A 25833-nucleotide genomic window follows, 5' to 3' on the forward strand; every position below is an offset into this window, starting at 1 on the left:
TTGTGTACCACGTATAGAAAGCACAAGAGTAATCCTAGTCCGAACATTCAACAGCTGCTAATCGTAAGAAAGGCAAGAGGGTACTCAGCATAAGAGAGCTCATATGGCGAATACTCGATGAACTTTTGCATAGATAATGTCTTCAGAGGCCCCCGAGCCTGTCGATTTCATCCCCGCTGCGACTGCCGGGTCCGCACCGTCTTCTGCTCCGGCCCATCTGGCGTATCAGTCATATCGCTCTTCATCCGCTCCTCTACTTCCGCCTCGACAGCCTTCAGCCGGTGGAGAAGGTCTGCCAGGTCATTGCGGAGATCCTCGATACACTTGCTTTGGTCCGTCAATTTACAATCTAGGGACCTGGCCTTAGGTTAGCCCTTTGTCCATTGCTTGGAGGGAATGTAAAACTCACTTCACCCGCACGTCTAGTCTTGAAGTAACATCTGTTAGTAAGCACTTTGCTTTCACGATAAGAGATGACTCGGACTAACTCTGCGAGGCATGTGAGGGTAAGCATGTTGCTATCTCTGGGCTGAGATAAGAGTTCGCCGTATTGAGGACTCGGAAGCACCCCGTGATCGTGGGTACTGGGAGGATCGCCCAGTTGCGGAACAGCTTTGTGGTTCTTGTTCGAGGGGGTCGATGGCTCTTCCTCGGTAGTGTCTCCAGACAGAGATTGAGATGGACTTCGGGTGTATTCGGGCTCCGAGGATGACAAGGACAGTGCGCGCTGCAATCGACGTCGGAAGTCTGGCATCTGCCGGGTGCGTGGAATTTTTCGAATGGCTCCCATAGTTGTGTATCGAATCAAGCGGGGTGTTGCCGACAAATAGACCTGTTTTAAGATATGACGGGAGTGGCTCTTATATGATTCGTGACGGGTGACACTCTATATATGTGAAAATAGATTCGGCGAGCAAATGGTCGCAGTGGAAGAGGCCATCACCCTGAGCCCCGGCCAGCCATATCTGGCCTCACATCGTGAAAATTCAAAGCGGGGCCCAATAAGCATTTGGCCACACTTCAGCGGAGTGTCAACGGGACAAACGTTGACTAACAAGCTATCTGCACGAAGCGAACGTCCCAACCCGCGGCTTGCAGAAAGTTGGATTCGCGGTTGGAGTTGCAAGTCAGCGCCCAGCGATTGGTGCCGCAAAGCTGTCACTTTCAATGTGTCCTACTAGCAAAGATTCATCAAATTTCTTCATCGAGAAAGGAATAAAACTACGTGTCGCCCGATGCTTTGTAGAGGGCATTGGAAAGTGGGTTAAAAAAGTGAACAAAGCCATGCCTGTCTATGAAATCGTGTAGATTGGGTGAGGTTCGATCAAGCACCGAGGGGTTCTTCATTTTCGTCATCGGGGGTGTATTTGTTACGCCAACCATACAATGAGGTATAGGAGATGGGGAGGAGGTGCCTATCCACCACCGGAGCCGCTTGTTGATACATCACCTCGCTTACCTGCCTGCATACGCACACAGGCATCCCCTTAAAAGGAGGAGCTGGATCCTCTTAGGAGGACCAGCGATTAGTCTGAATATCATCATACCCATATCAGGCATATCTCACATTCTTCACTTGTATCCTTATCGTATCAGGACGCCCTCCGGGGATTGCCCTAACAGTATTACGACCATGGCCGTACATGTATTTGATTAGCTGCTTCTGATTTTTACCACGCTTTATCATGAATTACTTTGCAAATTCTTACTCTCTTTCAATATTCGCATGTATGCGGCAAGACAGGCAGGCCAGTAATCAACGCAGCCTTGTCTCATTATTGGCGAATGGGCCTTGCAAACTCTTTACAGCAATACCTTCAAGAACCGGATGAGCCTGTTCAACACCCAGCGGTATGCCTGGAGCCATTATGCTTCCGGTGGCTCTTTCTGGAATATCAAGCATAACAGCAGCTCTGCTGTTGATGGCCAGGGTACTCAGAGGGATTACTGGTCCTATGAGCGTCTTATTGATACTGGTATCATCCACACGCCACTTTCTAATTCTACCTACTGCAGATATATTTATTATTTCTGCGGCTATATCATATATAGACCAAAAAATATGATTGACTGTATTCATTTTAATTGTTTTGTACACCATCTAAGAGATCTCTTATCTCCTTCTGTAACGAACTGAGGTACCTAATAACACGTCTCTGCATAGGCCACAAACTGGTTCTGTGCCTACCACAAGCGCATTAGCCATACTTACGAAGATCAGTTCATATATGGCGCACAAGAAACCACCTTTGTGCTAGTATATTATCCAAACTTAAGGGTGCCTCGAAGAGAGTTAAGAAAAGAGGTCAAAGACACATTTAACAGCGTGTCAAGTCTGCTAGGAGGTTCAAAACAAGGCGAGAAGGGTTAGCCAAACACTATCTCGCGGGCTAGGACAGTCTAGGTCGTGCTGGACTTCGCCGAGGCGCCACAACGGTTTCGCAGTCACGCGCCACGGGAGCAGCCTAACAATGGGGCGGCGATTAGGCCACGGCAGGCTTTGACGAGCCCTGGAGGCTCTAGGCTCGTTTTCAGGAAGTAAGTCCCTTCTACATATACGTACCTAGTGGTGAGTCCACATGTAAAGTCCGAGCTTTTCTTGCGTCGTTCAAGCCGCTGATCCTCCTCAGCATAAAGCTGTTCGCGAAGACTATCGGGAATGTCGTCATTTTTTTTCGATAACCTCTCCCTGCTGCACGTATCTGGTGAGGATCTTCAAGTGGTCTCATATCACAGCAACATTATTTTAGGGTGTCTTCCTTATGGAGAAAGTTCCGGACCCGGTGAAGCTCTTCAGAAAGGTTGGAAAGATAGTCTCAATTATTTATTCGTGGAGATCATTTGAACTGGAGGTATTTATGAAGTTTCCTCTTCAGCACCTCCAGAAGAACGGGTTTTGCAAGGTAGTCGTTCATTCCCGCAGCCAAGCACTTCTCTCGATCACCCTGGATCGCCGAAGCTGTGAGAGCGATAACCAAGATTCGCCTCACAGCATCCACGGCATCGTTGCGTAACTGGCGGGTGGCAGTATATCCATCCATGACGGGCATCTGGACATCCATCAAGATCATGTGGTACGGTTGCTCTGCACTGGCCTTCTTCAGAATGCCCTCCACGGCCTCTAGGCCGTTGTTGAAGGCATCTACCTGGGAAAATCCTAGCTTCTTGAGAAATTGTACCGTTATTTTCTGGTTGATGAGGTTATCCTCCGCGATGCAGACGCGAAGGTCGGCGAGGGGAATTTCGGATAGATCAATGCAATCTGCGGCTGCGTTATCGGGCAGACCTGTCGACCCGTCAGTCAACTCTGTTGGAGCTGCAGTCCCCAAATCCTCAGGATTGGCTTTTTGCACGGATATTGAGAAATTAATAGTTGTGCCGGCATTTTCGACGCTCTTGAGCTCAATGGTGCCCTCCATCAGTTCTACCAGTGATTTGCAGATACTGAGGCCCAAACCACTGCCTCCGAACCGGCGCGCGGTACTGGCATCAGCTTGGGTGAAAGGCTTAAATAGATGCTGTGTGAGGTGTGTTGGGATGCCAATTCCTGTGTCCTTTACCCAAAAGGAGAGACGAACGGTGTTCTCGTTTTCATCTTCGACCCTGGATCCAATCGTGATGGACCCCTTTTCGGTGAATTTCAGGCTGTTACCGAATAGGTTGCCCAAAACCTGCTTCAGGCGTACGGGGTCGCCATATACGCGGTATTGGGGCGCGTGGATATCCTGGATGATGCGGAGATTTTTAGACCATTGCTTGCTCCCGAAATCGGTCGCCATCGAGCGAACAACTTCCTGAACGATCTCCTTGACATCAAAGGACACCTTATGCAACTGCACTTTGTTCGCTTCGACTTTGGAAAAGTCGAGAATATCATTGATTACAGAAAGCAGGAGTTCCGCTGATATGCGAATTGAGTCTGCCATTTCCAACTGCTGCTCCGGGAGTGGACTGCTGAGTAGAAGCTCCGAATTTCCAATAACCCCATTAAGGGGAGTTCGTAGCTCATGAGAGATATTGGCGAGAAAGACACTTTTAGCCCTGGCGGCCTGTTCGGCCAGCTGGGCAAGACGCATGGCCTCCGCCTTCGCAGTGTTCGCGTTTTGCTCGGCCTTCATCGCTTCTGCCAACGCCTTCTTTTGCACCTCCACCATGGATTGGTTGATGGTGGATACCCGTTCGACTTCTTTAAGGGTTAGCGCGTTGGAGTAGCTAATTCCAAGTTGGACGACGAGCAGCTGTAAAACGACCCGGTTGCGATACGAGAACGCGTTGGGCAGTCCCTCCAGATAGAGCACCGCAAGGGGTTGGCTCTCACTACTGCCGTGAGAAATGGGCAGCGCCATAACCGATTTGCTAACCGGGTTCTGAGCCAACCACACTTCACTAACGTAGCTAAACCGCGGTTCCTGTAAGACGTCTGGCAAATAAACGGCTTCGCGAAAGCGCACACAGTAGTTCACGATGCTTTCCGCGACAAGGTTGGAGTGTTCAATCGGTGTGGGAGGATCATGTATTTTGATGTGTCCAGCTGCGTCGCCACTTGCTGCCACGGCCCAACCGACGGTCGTATCCGCCCCCGTGATGATTGCCGCTAAGGTAGCAACGTCATCGCAGCTCTGCATAATGACCTTGCACATTGTCCGGAGCAGCTCGTCAATCCTTAGAACGCTCGATATCACCTGTGACCCTTCAAGAATAGAGGCGAGGTCCAAGATATGTAGGGAACGCTCTGCCACTGACTCTTCCGCGCTCGGGGTTTCATCGTTGCCAGGAGCGGCTACCTTTGGGTGAATCTGTAGAATACTGTCATCTAATTCAGTTTGAGTAGCGGCTTCTCGTGTTACATCCTTTACCGGCTGCTCCAGATCAAAGAGATGCAGGATGTGTTCAGCCACCCCAGTCGCCCCCATCCGACGGTAGAGACCAGCTGCCTCTTTCAGAGTGAGTGCTCCCAGTCGCAAAGAGCCCTCACGCATCAGATGTCCAGCTAACAGATGGTGAGCCAGGGCTTCCTCCAAAGCAAAGCCATGCACAGAAGCGTGGTCCAATGCCTCTTGATAGAGACAAAGAGCAGCCATATGGTCATGCTCCATCTCAGCGATCTGAGCGCCGAGAATTCTAGTCCACGCCAGATAGTTCACGTCCGTGACGACCTGCCACTGTTCAATCTTACGCTTGAAATACATCAACATCTTCGCCAGGCCGCTCATCTCCTCCTCGAGAGAGGCCTCGAGGGATCGCCCATTGACATCGGATGCCAGCTGAGGAGAGCATGCGCGATACGCGGGGTTGAGTTGCTGTTCTTTTCGGGCCCACACACATCCAGCTAGAGAAAGGGAATGAAAGAACATGAGGAATCGCGTGTTTCGTGCAGACCATATGGCATTGACTTTCTTCAGGCAGGAATTCCCCAGTACAACCGCTCGCTCGTAGTGGCCGTACAAAAATAAAGGAGCAATTTCAATGCTCTCATAGAGCATTAGCGGCCGGTCGCTATTCTTGAAGGTTCTTACTAGCCAAGCCTTGTATGCGGTGGAATTGTGTTCGTTGTCACTCATCACCCCTACCGCGTCATGCTTATGTGTTTTACCTTGCAAAGCACGGCAGAGCTGGCGAATTGTGATGAGGATCGTACCACCGGGCGTATCCAACTGCCAGTTAGCAATGTCCTGACAGCTGTAAACACAGAAATTTTCCAGCTCGGCCAGGTTCTCCGAGGCAAAAAATTTCGAGGTGGCCAGTAGCCCGTAGTTCAAGATGGTCAGGCTTCGGTCACCAGAGTGGATTGCGGATTCCAAAGCCTTTTCCAAGTGACAGATTGAAGACTGAATGTGATGTTGAATGTGATCGACAAAAGTCGAATGTAACGCGAGGCCACGACCCTCCGTAAGTGGGTCTTGCGACTGATTAATTAAGGCTAGAGCAAGATCCCCACATTGACCTGCAAATGCGATTGCGTTGTGCCGAGTGAGCGATATCACAGCCAGCTGTAAAAATCCCATGCCCGCCTGGGAAAAGGGACCACGAGAGAGAAAAGTGTCAACCATGACAAGGGTTATTTGATAGAAAGTTAGCGTGTCGGACCAGAATGCTGCGCTCGTGGCCTCCATAAGGACCGCACCGGCAGCAACCAAAGTAGGATGCTCAATGGGCGCCGTCTCGATGATGGCATCAGTCTGAATAGTGGAGATGGCCTCACATAGCCGACGGAACTCTTTGTCACATTTAGAAAAACTTGGTTCATCATCAATTGTGGTGTCCAGAGTCTTGAGACATTCTTTCAGCGCCTGGAAGGCACCTGTCGAGTTACCCAGTTGTGCAAGCATACGAGACTGCAAGATACAGGAGGGAGCCTTATCCACTGGACTTCGGGCATTGGAGAGAATGGATTGCAGCAAGCAGTTAGCTTCGGCATGCTGTCCTTGATACAAATAGCCTTCAGCAGCGGAGGTGTATATCTGCAGCGTCTCGCCGTAGCTCACATCCTCGACATCATCGTTCCACATGTCTTCCTGGAGTAGTATGATGCAGCTTTCGTATGTTTTGATAGCGGTCGAGGGGAAGCCAGTCTCACTCGCAGCTTTCGCGTGATCGACCAGAAACTTTCTATAAGGCCTTCTTCTTGCCACGGAGCTTTTGATTACCGTGGCTGACTCGATGATGGCCGTTGCCAGCATATTGCAGTATTTTTCCTCGTGGGAGTGATGCTGAAACAGCACTTGTGCTTTGATAAAATTCACATGATCCTTGCCTCTTGTGTGGAATGACGCCGCGAGATGCATGTAATGGTTATATGCAAAGGAAAAGATGTCAAGATCCTGCGTTGGTACGATAACGCAGGCTGCTATGGTCGCCTGAAGACCTTCAATCAGCTCTCGCTCATGCAGCGGAGACTCTGCAGCCATCTTATCGTTGTTCAGGAGCCTCTGGACCAGTTGAAATGAGAAAGACATGCCCAAAGCGGATGCCCATGCCATGATTGACTTGGATACAGGCGATAGGCTACTCAGGCGCCTAGCTAAGAAATCATCGAAGATAGCGTCGTTGTAGTTGTCCGCCTTGAAATATTCCGAGATTTGGCTTAGATTGTATGACCACAGTTCCTTCTGGTAGTCATAGCAAATGAATTTATGCTCATAGCAATCGTTCAACATTTCACGAACGTAAAGCGGGTTGCCACTGGTCCTGGATTGAATGAGCGCCCCGAAAGGCCAGATAACAGGAATAGGTAAACACAAGGTGCTTGCAATATATTGCATCACGCTGTCTTCACTGAGCGGAGAAAGCGTGATGGCGGTAATCCCTAGATCTCTTCCTTTCCGAGCACCTACGATGGTAAGCATGATACCAAATGGTAAGACAAGCCAGATTGATACAACGATCAAAACTGACGACAGACAGGGGGGGCAATTACCTTTATTGCTGGAGAGGTCAAAGAGAAGTTTTTTTATCATATTCGTGTTTTCAGGTCGGTAGGCCAAAATCACCACCATTCTGATTCTAGCCGAAATAATTTGAGCAATAAGCTCTAACGATTCTTCGTCTGCCAAGTGGACGTCATCTAGGCAGAGACACACTGACTTGTACCGTGTGAAGGTTCGCAGGATATCCAGCAATGTCCGCACGAGAGGCAAAGACTTGATCGAAGATCCGGTCCGAAGAAATTCCTGCGAGCTTTCCGTTCCAGTACTCTCAGGAGCAGGATGGCGGTAAGGTAGTGAGGTATTGGAAAGAACAGAATGATTCGGCAGCTGCTCAAATAAGGTGGGGCCCGAACCAATGAGGAATTTGGGAAGCCCTAAAACTTTGTGCAAAGTGTTCCACGTAGACCCAATTTGGTTTCGCAGCGTTGGTAAGAAACTAGGCTCAATCTTATTTTCTGAAAAGGCCTGCTCGAACAGACTTGAAAATAGGTGTAGAACCGGACGCAAGCTGTCTTCAGCGGCATTATCAAAGCGAGAGCTGGCGAAAAAGCCATTTCGTCGGGCTTCGATCTGGATCGATGTGATCAGTCGAGTCTTGCCCAACCCAGCCCCTCCTTCAATCTTGATTAGCTCGCAGAGTCCTTGCGACGCAAGTATGCGATGTGCAGCCGGTCTCCCCACATTGTCGCTGGAGCGCGAACTTCCCTCGCCGCTGGTGCTGTCGAACGATGCAGCCGATAGTCTCTTCTCTGCCTCTCTCCTATCTATGGCCACGGAACCGTTCTCGCTGCCCTCACTCGAGCAGTACTGCGAACCTCCAGAAAAACGCACGCGGCTCGTGTTGGCTATATACATCTGAGGAGTTCCGGCGAAAGTCGCGCTCGTGGATGCCGGCAAATTGAGAAACCCATCAGCTGAGTTACGGATATCTTCTTCCCCTAGGACATCACTTGGTGAGGGGAGAGCGGCGAAGGCTGCGAACTGGCCCTCCGGAAGCGACGATAGATGAAGCTTGTTGCCTCCCTGGTACAATTTGAAGATACGATCCAGGACCTCGGCGATAGTATCCCGCTCGATCGTCCGACCCACCATCGCGCGTGGGAGCGCAAAGAATGGAGAAACATCCTTGCGAGCAATCTGCCAGGTTTCCACTTCTGTAGCATCTCCCGTCGCTAGCACCCTCCGCACGTCCACAAGATCATGTCGCAGGCCACTGACAGAGTTGTATCGCTCCGAGACAGAATTTGCCGTTGCCTTGGTGATAATCCGTGCAATGACTTCCGGCACTTCGGGTCGCAAGCTCGACACCGACGGCAGCTCCTGTCCAAGTGCCTCCTTTATGATGTCCATGGGAGTCTCGCCCCCAAACGGGGTCTGGTGGATTAAAGCGTTCCACAGCAGGATGCCGAGGGAGTAGATATCGGCGCGATTGTCGGGCTGGATGGGCGGCTGGTCGGTCTGTTTGAGGCCCATGAAGGGGATATTGGTCGCGGCAACGTTTCGATTCGCAAGGGCGGACCAGCCGGCACTCTTTCGCCCGGTATGATGGGACAGGATACCCACCCCGAGATGGAGCAGTCTCACGCGGCCGGTCTCCCGATTGAAGTGAAACGCGTCCCCCCGAATCTGCCCATGCACAATTTGCTGGCTATGCAGCATTTTAATGCATCCAGCTGCACCGATGGCGAAATCCAGAAATATTTGCAACGGCATGGACTCTCTCCGGCCGGACTGATGCGAGCCCAGATCATCGATCTCGTCATCACATTTATCGCCCTCGGGACGCATCTGATACCAGGTCGCGTCGCAATCAACAAAGCGCAGGAGATCGTTGGGGCCGGGGCTTTCGTAAATGCAGACCAGGAGCGATGGCTCGTGGCCCTCCTTGAGGCTGGGTAAGCGCAGCATCTCCAGGGGCTGCAGGAGATACTTGCGATGAGGGGCAGCAACGGATGCCAGCATCTGATACTCTTCTTGCACCCTTTCCTCCAGGCCCAGACTCTCACCAATGCGCGCCATCACTTCGATTGTTCCCTCCGACCCTCCGTGCGAGCTCTCAAGGTGGCTGTCCTCATCAAGACCGCATAGGGCTGAGGTATCGTTCACATCAACCGGAGAGGATACACTTGGTTGGCGAGCAGTCTGTGCATGATTCTGACCAGTGGCACGGTCAAGGTGCCTCGTACCGAAAACGTGCCTAAGAGAGTTTCAGCAGAGAGCTTCCTCGTCGTGTGGGGGGGGGACTGGAAGTGAGCCAACGCACCATACGCCATAGCTTGAGCGAGATTGCCGCGACTCGTCCCAAGTATAAGCCGATAGCTGATTCAGTCTGTCCATCGGACAGATTGGAGGCCTTTCTGCCTCTTCGTGCGCTTCTACGATTTCGCAGGAAACATGGGGGCGTCGCTGGGGGATCAGGCGGAAGGATCCACTGCCGATCGGGTGTCAAGATCGCCGTGCTTTTCCTCCTGTTCTCCGGTGGCAAATAGAGTAGAAATAAGGGCAATAGAAAGAAGTGAGAAGGAGAGAGAGTCCGGAACAGGGAACTACACAGTAAATGTAAGGCACGTCGTACTTATTAGTTACTCCCAATGAAGATGGGGAGAATAGTAAGCTAGATAGAAGGAGAAGGGAGGATTTTGGAAAGAAGGCAGAATTACCGCCAATTATTCGATTTTCAGCGAAACAGGTTTTTTTTCATTTTTTCCCTTTACTAAATTCGATCTAGACCGTTTTTTTCCTTCCCTCGGGTGGGATGTATTGAAGAATATGAAAATTTTCAGGTCAAGAGAGTTTTTTCCCGTTGCGATCGACTCATTATCTATCAAACGACCAAAGACCAAAGACCAACGATCTTAAAGCGGGGAGAAAGGAGTTCATGACAAGCAATATCAATGGATGGATGCTTAACCTGACCGCTTCCAGACGCTTCCATCGGCCCCCTTAGGCTTTCCTATTCTCTCACTCGGTTATCTACTCCGCGTCCATTTACCATTTAATTTAATATTAGACCCGCGGCTGTTTTGATTCTTCCACCAGGGTTCTTTTGCCGGCTCGATCGCAAGTGGTTCCATCCCCTCCCCCACGATGCAGGAAGAAACGAGGTCCACCCCGTAAGTCTCCTGAGAATCCTACTTCTTCTTTCCCAACCCCAGCCCCAAATGAACTACAAAAGGAAGAAAAAAGGACCAAAAGAAAAAAAAAATAAGCAAGAAACTCGTTTCTCTTCCGTGCCTCCATTATTCTGGAGAGTCCTGTTCAGACTTCGTGTACTGGCATTCGCCATCGATCTTGGCAACATCACCCTGGCCATTCATTCTACATTCTGACTGACCCCTGCGTCGATCTGCTAGTCTCCGTCTTGGGTCGATTGCCCCTAACTTTCAAGCCGAAACTACCATCGGCCCTATCGACTTTCACGAGTGGGTCGGCAACAATTGGGCGATTCTCTTCTCCCACCCGGAGGATTACACCCCAGTCTGCACCACGGAGCTGGCCGCACTGGCCAAATACGAGCCCGAGTTCACCAAGCGCAACGTCAAGTTGATCGGTCTATCTGCCAACGACATCGAGTCGCACGATGGCTGGATCAACGACATCGCCGAGATAGCCGGATGTGCCTTGACCTTCCCCGTCATCGGCGATAAGGACCGCCAGATCGCTTATGCCTATGACATGTCAGTGGATTTCCTTTCTCCTCTCTGCCCCTCCCCTACCCAGGCAGCCCACTTCCGTCATAAACTCACGTGTCCCAACAGGCTTGATCACCAAGATACTACCAATGTGGACGCGAGGGGAATCGCCTACACCATCCGGTCTGTATTCATTATCGACCCCAATAAGGTCATTCGCCTGATTCAATCCTACCCTGCCTCCACGGGCCGTAACACAGCCGAACTTCTCCGCGTACTCGACTCTTTGCTCGCTACTGACAAGCATTCCATCAATACCCCCGTCAACTGGGAGCCCGGTGATGATGTGGTCGTACCCTCCCACATCGCGGATGAGGATGCCAGGGCCCGGTTCCCTAACATGCAGGTGGTCAAGCCGTACCTGCGGTTCACCCCGTTGGCCAAGGAGAGTTTTACCTCCATTTGAACTCCATGTCAGTAGAGCTCAAGCGTTTCTGTTTTTGATGTTGTGACTGCCAATCTCACCGAGAGAGGGGCAAGAAATTCCAGCCTGCAAAGCAACTGTAATGCTAAATCGTGATTTCGCAAAAGATGAGCCCCAAAATTGTCGCCATCTAAATGGTTTGGTGTGATTTAGCCTCGTAGGGAGTCTCTCTAGACTTAATTTCGAGTATAGTCTGGTCAGAAGTAAGGGAATGAGAGTTAGAAATGCCTTAATTACGCAAATCACGGCAGACGTTTCTAAACGGCCTTGGGAATTACATCTATATTGATGTCTATATTGATAATGGGTTATGCACGAGAGAGGGTACTTGGACGCGAGCATCCCTCCATGTTCGCCAGTGTCAGTAGCCTTAGGCTAGTGCTCTCCAGCCAAGGGAAGTATGAAGAGGCGTAAGCGATGCGTGAACAGGAACCATGAACAAGTGGGTGAAATACGGGCTGTCGACAGTGAGTATGTAGTGTGTTGGCGTGCTGGTGAAGGTGTGTTGATGATGAGGGCGTGTTGATGGTAAGGGCTGGAGATGAGGGCCGGAGATGAGTGACGGTTGAGGATTGGTGATAATCATGATCGATGGACCAGTGAGTCAACATGTTGATTTGCGGCGCGGCGTAACTGCCGAGCGGTGAAGTGGCTGCCAACGGTGACTACCCATCGCCGTTATAGTGGGATCTTCGTTGGCTCACCAACGATGTCATAGATGATAGACGGTGAAACATGATGCAGTTCGTCAACTAGAATCTGTCATTACAGCAGATCGCAATGTTATTTTCTGCGGATAGTCATTTCTTCAGAAACTCGACTATGGGCTTGGAGTTGCGTGGTGCAATCAACATTGGCTATCAATTCAAAAATATGTTAAAGGGTACATTATGTACATCTATTGACGATAGATTTAGTTATTGTTTCACTCGGGTCGCTCTTCTACGTGGCTTGAGCTTCGTCGCATACTCTTTGGTGATACACAGCTCTGAGGGAATGTCGGTAAATGGTCTTCCAATATTGCTCAATATATATCCTCAGGCGCGCACGTCCATGGTAGCAGTAGAATTGGAAAAACCATCAGAATGTCAGCGACTCAAGCCCTTTACTCTGGCCCTTTTTTCGAATATTATATTCCATTGGCATGGCCAAATGAGAGACTCTTGTGGAGCTCAAAGGGTAATGTAGCTGAGTACTGGTCGAGACTAACGGTGGCTATGATATTCTAAGAAGATGCTGAATATAGTGAGGCAGATTTCGTGCGGCCAGCGCATCTGCTCGCGTGGTCTAGTCGAATATGCCTTGTTTACCTCAAAATAACGAACCGGGTTCGATTCCCGCAGGTGCATCTGAATGACCATTCATCAGAAAGACGGTCCTCGCTCATGCATCCTGTTCACAACCCGCTGTTTTCCGGTTCGTCTCGCGTGTTTTTTCTTTTTTCTCTTGGGACTCGTGATATGAAACGCTCTCTGGAATACCGACCTAAGGCAGCACCCGGCGGTGGCGACAAGGCCGTGCACTGACGCGTCGCAGCGTCTCGCGTCGGGCACAAGTGACAGGCCCCACAATGGCAGAACATCACAGCTACGTCCGAGGTCAAAAAGTACGGCTATTCTACCAGTTATCACAAACTCGCCTGGCATCCTTCGAGTAATCACTGAGCAGTTGCGACCGCTGCGGCAGTCGAACGACCGTAATTTACGACGCTCGTCCGCTGGTGAATTCGTGCCGTTCGGGGATGACATGATGGGAAGAACATTCGATTGGCTTTGACCACGGTTGGGAGGAAAAGCTCATCTTCATGTCAATGGTTTGGCAAAAAGGTCAATTCTACAAACCTTCCAGCCTTGAGAACGTACCCCTTCCTTTTGTTCATCGTATAGGTCACGGGGGAAGCTTTGCATCGCCATCTGCCTTGGCCACAGGCAAACAGATTGCCATTGGAGATATTAGATCTAGCACCAATAGTCAGCAACTGGCGCAAGATGGGTGCTCGCTACTGACCGTGCTCGCGGCCTATATGAGAATCTCAATACCAGCCGCAATACGCGATCTCGATCGGACTTGTAGGAACAGCCGAAGCAGTACTGCATTTCACTGCTTCTCTGTATCAGCAAGACTTCTGGTGGCTAAGGGTAGTACAGACTTGCCATTAATGTAGTTTGGGATTCAGCGAAAGCCAACCAGAGATGTAGCGGGCTCAGCTCGATTACATCTGGAGGGCCCAGTGTCGTTTCGTATCGCTGCAGATGAATGTTGGCACTATCTGCGAATGCATAGCCTTCTGCCTTCGATCGTATGGTTAGAAAAAAGAGCACATGTATGGAGGGAAAACTAGAAAATGCACTTCTTACTCAAGCAATTCGAAACCCCGCTTATTCTAGAGGGGATAGTTGACATATCTCATGCTCCCATAATACCCAACTGCTTGTACGCCACGGTTTCCTTCACCGAAGCTGGCATGCGTGACCCCAGATCTCGCCTTAAAATCTGGCTCATAGCTCCGTTTCAATAGACCAAGAACCCTTGGGAATGGTATATGGCTAGACCTGGTTGCTCTGCTCTGGCAGCATACTGAGCTTCCATGTCATCTAATTGCTCCATGGTCTCCGCGAGTTTCTGTTGCTGTGGTATCATGTCATCCGGATTCCTAGAATGCCAACCTGGTAAGATAACTTATACTGTAAGCGCCACATGAGAAGCCCGAAACATACATCAGAGCTGCGCCATACACGCATTGAAGTGCCAAATGGCATGCGGTAAATCCATCGTGAGACGGAGAGTTCGTAAGGGGAGTGGAAGAGAGCTCGCCGCAGTCTATGGTGCAGCAATACAAGAGCGAAAAGACATTCGACACGACTTCGCTGCCTAGGGAGCCCCATCGTTCAGTTTTGAGCTCTTTGGTATTCAGAAGAAGACTTCCAATCTGTGTCATGATATCAATGATTCGCGAATGCAGAGATATATCTCGCTGAACTAGGACGGAGTGTAAGTATTTATATGTTCTTCGCCCATGACCTCGCTCTGGGCCGGATGTCGTTCATAACATGCAATGGTATGGTGACGAGCTCAATAGCTCACCTGGCTGCATGGTGCAGGTGGGACATGCATGGACCCTGTTGGCTCATTTTCATTGGCAGAACTGAGTTAGTATTCATAGCATCCAATGATGCTAATGATTTGGACGACCCACAGAAACCATTACCTGATATCGGCCAATAATGTCACTGAAGACTCGTGTATGTGTGGGCAATATAATTTACATGACGTTGGCAAGGCATTTGCATGATGTATTTTAGACGAAAGTGCTATACGCTTGCTGCCTGCGTGCCCCTCCTTGGTTGCTGTCAACCTCCCCAACCGAAAGGCTTCTTCCCGTTGACTCTTGATCATCATCCAACGTTGAGATACGTAATATGGCTTCAAGGCTCCCCCTCTGAACACTGTATCTCATCCGTGATAAGATCGAGAGCCAGTCCTTTACCACCTCTCGAATGGCTGAAGAAGCTGAATACGGCAAGCTTACAATCACAAATATTCGCAGAAACTTGCGGCAATTTGGGAGCTGCCAGTTCCTAACGCCTGTTATTCTACATTTTGCTCCTGGAACGCTTTAAAGTGATATTCACGGTGTCCATGAGCTGTCGCACTTTCCTGGTGGTGACTCGGTCTTTCGTTTCCGTAGCTTCTCTGTTGAAATCTTCATTTGTTGCCGGCGTTTGTCAGAATCCAACCAGGCTAGCCGTGTTCAGAAGAATTCTATTGTAGCTAGTGATGATGCAAAGCCTCTTTCACGTCAACCTTATCTCGTTATATATGTGTTGAAGAGTAATCTTCGAGTCGGTCATGGATGTGGCTATAGTTGAAGAACCTAGAATGAGGTTCTCGCTAAAGCCAAAATGGATAGATGTGGGTTTGTAAACAGCCATTGGGTGACAATGGCAAGGATAACTCTTGCTACCAACGTATCCAGCGTGCAGACCTTATACGCCTCGGTAACCGCTATTCAAGACATCATGCAGAAAAGCTCCTCTAAATACCACTCCCCTTCGCACTTCGTCTGTTTCGCGTAAACCGAAGAAACGTTTTCGCTTCGTCTGAGCTCAGACCATCTCGAAGGCGTGAACTGGCTAGACGAAAAGTTCCATAATCATGGACTCTGTAATTCTCTGGAATAAGTTCTTGCTGCCCGTCGGCAGTGGACGGGTACCACTCTTCAAGCGCAACCATGACCAGTTCGTCCTCGCGCGGAGGCAAACTGAGATGCCTTCCTTTCAGCAGTACGCGTTTCCTTACTTCGGAAAGCCGTCCCTCTTCAATTTCAAGGACCTTCTCGGCCAGAGCAGCCCATAACGAGCAGTTAAAGAAACCTTGTACCGAAGGCGCTTGTCGAAGGAGATCCAGTGCGTCTCGGCGTAGGGCCGGATGACGGCACTTAACAGTGGTGAAAAATAGAGGCATGCCGACGCCCATTTCGAAAGTGAACGGTGATTGTGATCGACCTGGCGTTGCTGAGAAATCTAGAATATGCTTTGACCAGCTAACAATAGACCGGAATTGACCGAAATGCATATCATATTCGGTCTCATGTTGTTTAAGGCAACTTGAAATCATGACTGAGATGGCTGCGTGCCAACTCAATAGAGTTGCTGCAAAAGCTGTTCTTGCGAACGAGGAGTCCTTTTCACTCCATATGGCAAAGTCGACCCTCCACCGCTGGAGCTTGGACTGAAGATCCCATTGACGCGACTGGAAGAGGGGCGACCTGCTCACGACCTCTCCAGCACGGGTTTGTCTGTTTGCTTCTCTTTGGAGAAGCATCGTTTCCGCTATTAGCGAGATGATTGTTGTTCGATGATCGGCGGGGGTACGAAGCGCAGTTTCCGTGAATGCAATAATCGCCGACGAATTTTTAATCGGATACCGCGTAGCTACCAACGCGAATGTACCCAGCCGGAGGAATAATGGGACAATAACATCTCGCAGGACTGACGAATTCCAAGCCGCATCTCTTCTGTCAGGCAGAGCTGCGATGAGACTAGCACCCTGGTTATATAAATGTAGAGCCTCTTCAAAATGACCCTGGAGAGCCTCGATACAGATATATAGGATGCAGGTCACAAGCGCGATATACATATCAGTGGCATTTTTTTTTAATCTGCCGACGCATTTGGGAAATTGATCGGCAATACCACCTGAGTGCTTCGCGTTGTTTGGGCCTTAGTTCCGTTGCAGTAGATACCGTTGATGTACGAGCAAGGCGGTCCCCATCTTCGTATAGCCCGCTGATAGCAATAATGGCGTCATATACAGCTCGTTCAGAGCGGCAAGTCTCTAGGACTATTCCTTGCCAAAAGGAGACATCAAAGCAGCCTCCGATCGCAGGACCGACTCGTTCAAAATAGTACTTAAGTGCTACTTCTTCTCGATTTTCTCGAAGAGATAGGTCGAGCGGAGAATAAGCACGCAGAATAGATGCCGGGCCCGGCGCCTCGAAGGCATTGTCATATGAGCAGGATCGGATAGAGGTTCGACAGCGTAGGCAATAGGGCTTTTCCTCGTCACATTTCACTTTGCGGGTCCTATAGTCCATTAGATGGTCCCTGTGCAGGAAATCACTACGCACCTACAGGCTATACAGCCTGTTCGGGATTTCAGTTTTACAGATCGATGAATTGACTGACGAAAGGTATGTTCCATCCTCTGAAGTTAAAAGACCAGCCAATGTAAGAAATATCCGAGGTACGTGGTAGCGATTTTGGACAGAGCCGAGTAAAAGTGTCATAAATCCACGCACAGTAGAGATGGCGTGACGATAGAGTGTGCTCGAGTGAAACGTCAATGCAGAGGTTCGACTGGCGAACTGAGGGGCGGGTCTCAGGTTACGTGGGAAGGAGTGGATACTCGCTCTATAACATGATTGGCCGATGTAGTGCGACATGTATCTACGATGTCAGATCACGCTAGGGAACCGAGGGATAAACACCATCCGAGAAGGTTATAAAAGATCTGAAATGCGCACAAATATAGTTATTACTTGTATGCTCCTTTTGACCGAACCACTTTCTAGACCCCGAAGGGTCAAAAATTTGCTCTCTAAGCAACTTGAACTTCAGTTCTAGTGGGACTACGGACTAGCCACAACCTCATACAATCGTCGATCCTGTGAGTCTAAACCTAAGCTGGACTTCTATTATTAACTAGCTCTAATATGGAAACCAAAAAAGGCACCAGTTAAACCGACGGCCTACACAGCTACCATGAAGAGTGACAGCGATGACAAAGGCAGCTTAGTTGTTGGTCTGTTCATCCTGGGGGGTGCTATCACCACTATGATATATTGCGGAATCCGACAACTTATTGAAACAATGCCGACATATGGCGTTCGAGACATTTCTTCGGATCAAGTCAAGTACATGCGGGGTGTTCGGCGGAGGAATCTGAGCTGGCTATGGTATAACTCTCGGACAGAAGATATTGCCTCGGCGGCGTGATGGTTTCTCGTATTTACTATGATTGCAATGAGGCTTTCATTTATTGGCTGTGGGTCCATAAAATAAAGACCTAGGCCAGAAGTCTGGCTACACCGCCGAATTAGGCAATTCTGCCATATCATTATCACCACATTCAAATATATATATCTCAAGCAATATATTGAATATTATCACCAAATTTTAATATATTCTAAATTATTCAATATTTAATATATATAAAAAAATTCATTGCCTAGAACCGCGTATAAAAGCCCAGAGCTCGCTGGCAAGCAAGTACGCGCGCATGCGTCGATCTAATTAAGCTATCAATTTTATTTTGATCTAGGGCATCCCACGCCTCAATTATCGCCTTTTTGAATAGCTTCCAATCAGCATCAGAGGTGCCGCAATTCAAAAGATTAGGGTATAGCTCATATAATTTGCGTTTGAGCATACGCCACACGGGTTCAATAGGGCTTAGATCGGGCGAATGTGCAGGCCAATCTAACACCTCAATACCGTGACGTTCAAACCACTCTTGCGCCCTATATGAACGATGGATTTTGGCGTTATCTTGCTGAAAGATAATTCCAGGTTCGTAGTGTTGAATAAAACCTTTTTCTAAGACATCAATGTATGATTGGGTTGTATAGCCCCCATTTTGATTCTCTGAAAAGTCACGCTCCATAATCATAAGATTTGTACGCCCCCCAAGCCAGATACCAGCCCAAACCATTTGACTAATATCCTTTACATGAGGCTTAACAAGCACAAGTCCCCGCCGATATGCTTCTCCTTCAAGGCGTGTAACATATTGGCCGTTTAAATTCGGAATACGTTGGACGCTGCATTCGTCAGAAAAGATGAAGTCTTCGAGGCGGGAATTAAGGGCCTCACGGCGCCAAGTTCGACAAAATTTCTTTCGCCTTCGAGCAACTACCTCTGAAATAGGTATACAACGGCGCGCCCTAAATCTCCGAAGACTTTTATGGCGGAGGAATCGCTTAATTGTTGATCGAGATGGATGACCGGGTATCGTAGCACTAAGCTCACTGAGGCTTTTCCAGGGCTCCCGACGCGCTAGAAGAACAGTATATTTAAATGTTGAGAGGTCAAATGTCCTAGGGGTACCTGAGCGAGGCCTTGATTTTGTGTTGTGTTGTTGTTGAAAGCGTTCAATCGTTTTGTATATCGTAGACCGCGCAACGCCTATATCGGAAGCGATTTTAGTAGGCGATACACCACATTCACGTGCAAATATAATAGCGGCGCGGGCTTCAGATGAAAGCTCTGCCCCCGGCCTTCGGTTAGCACTTATTTCGGTACCGAATTGACGCATATTGGTGGTGTATTAGGTGTTTGGAAAGGAGAGGTTGGGGGGTGGACGCGAAAAACGCGCTAAATAATTAGCGTGTGTAGCCAGACTTCTGGACCGCCTTTGTAGTTATAAAGTGTATATTGGTCAAGCCGATTTCGAGAACGACTGTAGAGTGCGTGGCCGGCGACGACTCTCACCTCCCGTGGTGCCGGCTGGGAACCTGTAAATACCTAGCCTGGATGGTATTTGCAGAGCTAAGAAGAGTCACCGCCGGCCAGCACTGTCCGCTGGCTAGGGCTATGGCTGGAGCGAGAGCTCAGGGGTCAGGGGCTGACCCTAGCCGCAGGCGACAAGGGAACACTTTGAAAACCACCCGACGCACGACTGCGAGACCGATCCTACAATCAGTGGACACTAGAGTCGTGGGATAGGACACCCTTGGGGTGCTCTCGGGCTGCTTTGTTGAAAGGAAGATATCGCTGGGTCTGAGACACAGAAACGACATAGTGTTGTGATATGAGGCTGGTGCAGATCAGGAACCAAGCCGAAACCATCGGAATTAATCCCGAATTATGCATACGAAGAACACAAGTTGATTTTCAATCAACTTGGCCTTCTTGTTGTATATGTAGCCTCATGTTTGCCTCTAGAATAACACAAGAATATACCTCTGAACTACAACAAGAGCTCATCCGGAGAATCTTGCTTGGCCTCGGTTGTCAAAAGGCTGGCAGCGCCGGTGGTGTTCTATTGCATGTTATTTTGGCTCTCATTTCGCTACTGGAAAGATCCTCACCTTGAACTCGATACTTTCGCGCTGCGAAGGTTCGCGGAATAGGCCATGCAGGTTGACGGTAGTGTCATCCCCAGAGTGTTTGAGGAGCTGCCGCTGTCTTTTAATTGGTCGCTCGGTCGATGAAAACCGATCTGGTGCGTCTATTTTCTTTATGTACGAAGTGAGCTGTATGGGTTGCGAGAAGAGACTCTTCAGAAGCTTCTTATATGCTATCATGGAAGGAGACACGCGAAGCCAACATATACTCCACGCCCGCAATGATCAGCTTCTTACCCGTAATGGAGCTCTATAACGACGCATGTTTCAATCTAAGCCCGTTTGCCATATCGCATAGATGAGGATCAACAACAGGGTCGTTCATGAATTGATGCAAAGACAAACATTCTGTGGCAGTATCTAATCCTGATTACTGTCGAGCTATCAACGCCGCGCCCTATGACGGTTGGCATTATTCTCAATCCATCAAGATCCTGGCCTTCCACCATCCCATTCCACAGGTCATCATTGATCTACACCTCTAGCGGCCTTTCAATGCAGGTTGTATCGCCCTGCTGTACAAGTCTTTTCCTGAACTTTGAGAAATCCACCGATTCTCCCGATTCTCCATTTAAATGATGAGGCTGCACTTGTACCTCGACGGCTGCGGAGATCATTGACCAGCTGCAGATTCTAGAACAGCCTTTTACAGTAAGGGGTATCAATTGATTTATGCTCCAACTGGAGAGGTTTGATGCCGTCCAATCTGGTTTCGGAATCAGGAATCAGCGGTCGGCAACAATTACACTTGATGAGTATGTCCATTGGATTGCATATTAGGCATATATTAACGCAAGCCAGAACGATTTAGAAGAAACTAGCCTGTTTTTTCCCACACCACAAACCCCTTCCATTCCTGAAACAATAGAATCATATAATTAACACGCGGGATGGCAATTGATTTCTGGGGATTCGATGGACTATGTTGGCTATCCGCTGACAAGAATGAACAAGCGTTGCTGTCTGACTCGCAAGGTAGGTACTCTAGCTACTTTTTCAACCGGCCAAATAGTGCTATTCTGTGTTTCTAATTGTCTGGATCCGTAAATCGCAGGGCATGTTTCTCCCCATTCAAAGAGACCCTTTCCCACAAGGCAACCAGATATCCAAGAGCTCGACCTCCAAATGGAAAAATTGACTACAGAGGTCCCAACCTGGGGGTTTGAACCATATCTACCCCATCGAACCTTCTGTGAGACACAAAACCTTGATAACGATAAGCGTTTCGTTGACGTCGCGATGGTTCAGGCCACTAGCCATGCCAGTGCTGCAGGCCACACAGACGACCAAAACTTTATCATCCAAATGGAAGATACGATCGGAGAGGATAAAATTTGGGGTTTTGACCCAGATCTATCTTGCCTTTCCTTTTGTGCCACACAAAGTGATGATAACGATTCGCATCGCGCGAACGTCCCGAAGGTGCCTAGCAACGCTAGTGCACAGCCATTCGAACCTGAGACAAACATCGTTGAGACTCGAAGAGCTTCCCCTTTCCCCCCACGAACGTACAACTAGTGGGAAGACAGTAAAAGAAATCAATGATCTTCAAATGAGAGTATGAGCTTCCTAAAATGAATAGTGCTCTCAAATTTGTGATATTGATATGCCTGCGCGGCTATTGTCTGAAGTCATAACCACTCAACGAGACTGGGGTTGAATGGTATTATTTTTTTGTACTTGCGTCACAGATAGCGATTGTTGGTCCTTGAAAAACACAGGATTCATTGTATACTGCTTATAGAATCTCTCACTAGATTAATTGTCGAAACTAACTTACTCAACATACCTTTCACTTTCGTTTCAGGGCCGATGCGTGCCCCCGCGCGCCTCTTCCAGTCCCTTAGCCTAGGCATGGCTATGCCCTGAAACGAACGAAGTGAGAGAAAGGGACTTAAACACGGGACGTACTTGTGTGCGAGGCGTTGCAAAAAGAAGTAACTTAACTATATATGGTTTGTTCTGCCACGCACGATTCTCATTCGCTTTCGCAGCTCCGGGTACCTGCCTTATTTTGCTGTTTTTGGATTAGATGGTCTTGGCTTAGGGTTGTAGGGTTATTTGTGCATATTCATGCAGGTTGTGCTGCCTTGATTGCTTCATCATCTGCTTGTCGCCATCCATCTTATTGCAACGTGGTGTTTTATATCGCCACTATGGGCTCTCTTTGTGCGTTTGGAGCGTTCATTCTGCCGATTTGCCCCTCCCCTTACTTTTGTGTCCGTACCCTCAGCATGTTATCTAATCGAATATCTAATCGGATTTGTTCTGGCTGTGGTCGTCAAGTACGTCTTTCTACGGCAATTCAATCACCAAAATGCCCTGCTTGTCGATTTTCTCTACTCCCCCCTATACCGGAAACGCGCCCTTGCTTGCGTTGCCACGTTCCAATACCCGCGGAATCACCAAATATTCGCTGCATGCGATGTGAAGCTGTAGGTCATCCCGAACCTCGCTATACTCCATGTTATGACTGTCGAGCTCCATTTATCGTTCGACCGGGTGTTATGCGCTGCAGTAGCTGTAGGATGATTGGTTCGGACTTTACGACCAGTCACCACATCAGAGCGTAACTTTACATGCGACATACTTGGCGCCAAGCATTGCAACGTAGGAACGCCAGGCAGATTTTTGCCACATACGATACAATCACTCTCTACACTAATATTTCTTTATCATCGGGTTGACCTGCACAACACCTCGCTTTTTCAAAAAAAATTTGGAATGGCATAGTCTCTCATCGTTCTCTATGTGAACCAGACCCATCAAAGGTTTTGTTCCGGTATCTAGGAATATCATCGCTCTGAGAAATTTTGATGAGGCGTTTATCTGGAAGATAAGATATTTGTCAGCACAAACAATTAACGATTCTCTGGTGGCACAGGATGCTTGAACGAGCCCGAGAACTACTGGAGACTTTATATCAGCTTTGTATCCTCGTCCACCCAAAGAAAACCCCCAAACACCTTGACAATGCAAGTCTTGACCGTGCACTCATAGTTCACAACCCAAACAATTCCGAATTGGGCTTGGAAGATTACAGAATTCCAATTTCGCCTTCAACCGGGGATATTGAAAGCCCAGCACAAGCGGACAATCGAGTGTTTCTCCCACCGAATGGTATACATTACCATTTCAAGACGTCTCTTAGGGCAAAAGTGCGGCTATTCGGGGAAAGACGCGCTTCAAAGCCCGCAAACTGGCCATTATGCAAAAAAAAAAGATAAAAGAAAAGCCCAGTCTCAGGCCGAATTGGAAAGCTGAAGGGTATGTTGCAACCTGAAATGACTTCTTGCGAGGACAGGAACATGATATCTCAGAAATACGGGGATATCTGCAACGTTATTGGCCGTGGATCTTCAGCGGTCATACTTCTTTCACGTAAGAAACAAGAGTGGCATCCAAGCGTTCATTCATTCTACGCTATCAAAGTCTTTCGCTATCGACCGGAGATAGCTGAAGCCGCATTCTGAAAGCTGATCGACGCCGAATTTACAATTTCTTCTTCCCTCCGACACAGATATATTATTCAAACATTAGAGCTTATAAGAGTTGATGGTGATATTTTTTGCGAGTGCATGGAATATTGTCCTGGTGGCGATCTTCATTCCCTAGTGATTGAGAGAGGCCGGCTAGAAACTGAAGAGGCCGATTGCCTCTTGAAACAGCTCATGCGTGGTGTCAATTATCTTCACCAGAAGGGGATAGCCCATCGCGACTTAAAGCCAGAAAACCTTTTTCTCACATTAGATGGTGGCCTTAAAATAGCAGATTTTGGCACTGCAGAATGCTTTAGTCTCGCTTGGGAAAGTGATGTTTATATGTCAACCACACGACGCGGGTCACGGCCTTATGTTTCGCCTGAACAGTCTCTCAGCGTCAACTTTGATCTGAGGCTAGCTGACATATGGGCTGTTGCTGTGACCTATATCGCGATGCGAGCGGGTAGGATCCTATGGAACGTAGCCACTTCCGAAGACGAGAATTTTAGAGACTATAACGCAGATCATCGAATTGGAAAAGATTATCTTCTCATTGACGATGCATGTATTGTATGCTGCCATTCGGTTCTCCTATGATTGAAAGATATGCTAATTTCGTCACTTTAGGCAATGAGCCGCCGTGTCATATATTCGATGCTTGATACAAATTGCACTCATCTCCATTCGCCCTGGCTACAATGGATTCAAGTTTGTACAGATGCAAGGGATTAAGGGGTGATTGATCCAATTAAAATATGATATGTTCTATTCGGAATTGTTGCGGAGAGCCCCCCCCTTGCGTCGGGTCCACGATATTTCGTGCTTATGATCGCACACAGATATCGCTCATATATCCTCTCCTTCGAAAGGAATATTGCCTTTTCGAGGGGGAGTTGCGCTCTCTTCGCAACGGTTTTCTTCCCGCCCACCGCAGAACCCCTCATTATGTACTAAGTATGCTTCCGCATAGCTTTGCTTCCTCCTAAGAATATACGGAGTGCTACGGGCCCGCCTGCAACCCTCACGGCGCTGTAGCCTTCTGCCAAGGAGACCTACATCACCATGTTCAGACTGCAGGTGCCCCGTATGGGCCAAAAATATCTCACTCGTCTCCATTTGTAGCAGTGTAGCAATGGTTGGAATAGATATTATTTCTTTGTAACTTTGTTCGAGAATTATTCACGGGATATAGGGCCTAGAGGGTGAAAATATGCGCTCTGAAAGCCTATTAGGCCAATGTATATGTAGAATCTCGAAAGCTAAAAGATTGTGACTCACCAGAAAGAGATGTTGAGACAGTAGAAGAATAATCGTGCTCAGTGAACTTTTGGATGTGGCAGAATCATGGCAGAAACTAGCGGTGAAGAAGGGTGGTAATACCTTTCGATATCCTCAAACCCGTCCGTAATCATCAAGTCAGTGTCTATCTGCAAGTATCGTTGAAAATTAACATGGAGCCGAAACTGCGATATCCCGCAGTATTCTAATCTACCGCCTTGATCTAACAAGTGCGTATAGCATAGCACAGAGCTTCTTATGGGACAGGGCAGGGTTATGCTTTTGTGCTTCTCCAAAGTGGAGCAAGGAGTAGCATAGGGCCAATCATGTCATGTTACTAATGATGCCCATTCCCCAGCAAGAATTCCCTGGATTAAGGCGGTCCCTCGAATTCTTGTTTCCTAGGATGTGCCTCGTTTTTGTATAAGCTGTCAGTGATGATCCTCTACGATCTAGGCCGTTGTCTTCATCCCTTCTTTCTTAGTGAGGAAGACAACCTTATCTAGCTAATTATGTCCCGCTATTACCCTCTATCATCCCTTGCTCACTCGGACTCGCTGGTCTGTCCTGACTTGATGGGGAGATCGAGCTACTCCAAGGTGGGGAAAGGAGTAAAACCGAACCAATAATATAAGAGGGTAGTTGAATTGGTAGAGGTTGGTAGAAGTTGGTAGAAGCTACTCCTGATCGTTGTTGCCTTCCATTAAACCAGAGAGCGAAAACTCTCAATTTTCCCTAGGCCCATAGATTACTTCTATACTTATAGATCAACATACCTCTTTTTGGTACTTTGCGAACTTACGGAGAGGATTAAATAGCTTAATTACCTGCTGAAGCTCCTCCAAATCACCCTAGAGCTGTTTCTATTGAAATGAAACCAGTCTCGCTTGAGACAGGAAGGCCT

The 25833-nt window shown here is 48.6% G+C and overlaps 6 protein-coding genes across 6 annotated transcripts; 3 read left to right on the forward strand and 3 right to left on the reverse strand.

The window, feature by feature from the left end:
- Nucleotides 1–2837: 2837 nt before the first annotated feature.
- On the reverse strand, nt 2838–9764 carry N7509_006497 (ATP-binding hybrid sensor histidine kinase/response regulator; the record flags this gene model as incomplete). Its single annotated transcript, XM_056631134.1, has 2 exons — nt 2838–9624; nt 9691–9764. 2 exons carry the CDS (start codon nt 9762–9764, stop codon nt 2838–2840), a joined length of 6861 nt encoding a protein of 2286 aa, XP_056488395.1.
- Nucleotides 9765–10514: 750 nt separating this feature from the next.
- Nucleotides 10515–11525, forward strand: N7509_006498 (peroxiredoxin; the record flags this gene model as incomplete). The annotated part of the gene is made up of 2 exons (XM_056631135.1): nt 10515–10540; nt 10781–11525. 2 exons carry the CDS (start codon nt 10515–10517, stop codon nt 11523–11525), a joined length of 771 nt encoding a protein of 256 aa, XP_056488396.1.
- A 4053-nt stretch (nt 11526–15578) lies between these two features.
- N7509_006499 (uncharacterized protein) lies at nt 15579–16682 on the reverse strand (the record flags this gene model as incomplete). Its single annotated transcript, XM_056631136.1, has 1 exon — nt 15579–16682. The coding sequence occupies one exon, from the start codon at nt 16680–16682 to the stop codon at nt 15579–15581; it is 1104 nt and encodes a 367-aa protein (XP_056488397.1).
- A 1124-nt stretch (nt 16683–17806) lies between these two features.
- On the forward strand, nt 17807–18040 carry N7509_006500 (uncharacterized protein; the record flags this gene model as incomplete). The annotated part of the gene is made up of 1 exon (XM_056631137.1): nt 17807–18040. One exon carries the CDS (start codon nt 17807–17809, stop codon nt 18038–18040), a length of 234 nt encoding a protein of 77 aa, XP_056488398.1.
- Nucleotides 18041–18272: 232 nt separating this feature from the next.
- On the reverse strand, nt 18273–19358 carry N7509_006501 (transposase; the record flags this gene model as incomplete). Its single annotated transcript, XM_056631138.1, has 1 exon — nt 18273–19358. The coding sequence occupies one exon, from the start codon at nt 19356–19358 to the stop codon at nt 18273–18275; it is 1086 nt and encodes a 361-aa protein (XP_056488399.1).
- Nucleotides 19359–21294: 1936 nt separating this feature from the next.
- N7509_006502 (uncharacterized protein) lies at nt 21295–21687 on the forward strand (the record flags this gene model as incomplete). Its single annotated transcript, XM_056631139.1, has 1 exon — nt 21295–21687. The coding sequence occupies one exon, from the start codon at nt 21295–21297 to the stop codon at nt 21685–21687; it is 393 nt and encodes a 130-aa protein (XP_056488400.1).
- Between the last annotated feature and the right edge of the window lie 4146 nt (nt 21688–25833).

Source organism: Penicillium cosmopolitanum (genome assembly GCF_028827165.1).
Source record: "Penicillium cosmopolitanum strain IBT 29677 chromosome Unknown utg000007l:1.0-333516.0:1.0-333752.0, whole genome shotgun sequence".
Lineage (NCBI taxonomy): Eukaryota > Fungi > Ascomycota > Eurotiomycetes > Eurotiales > Aspergillaceae > Penicillium > Penicillium cosmopolitanum.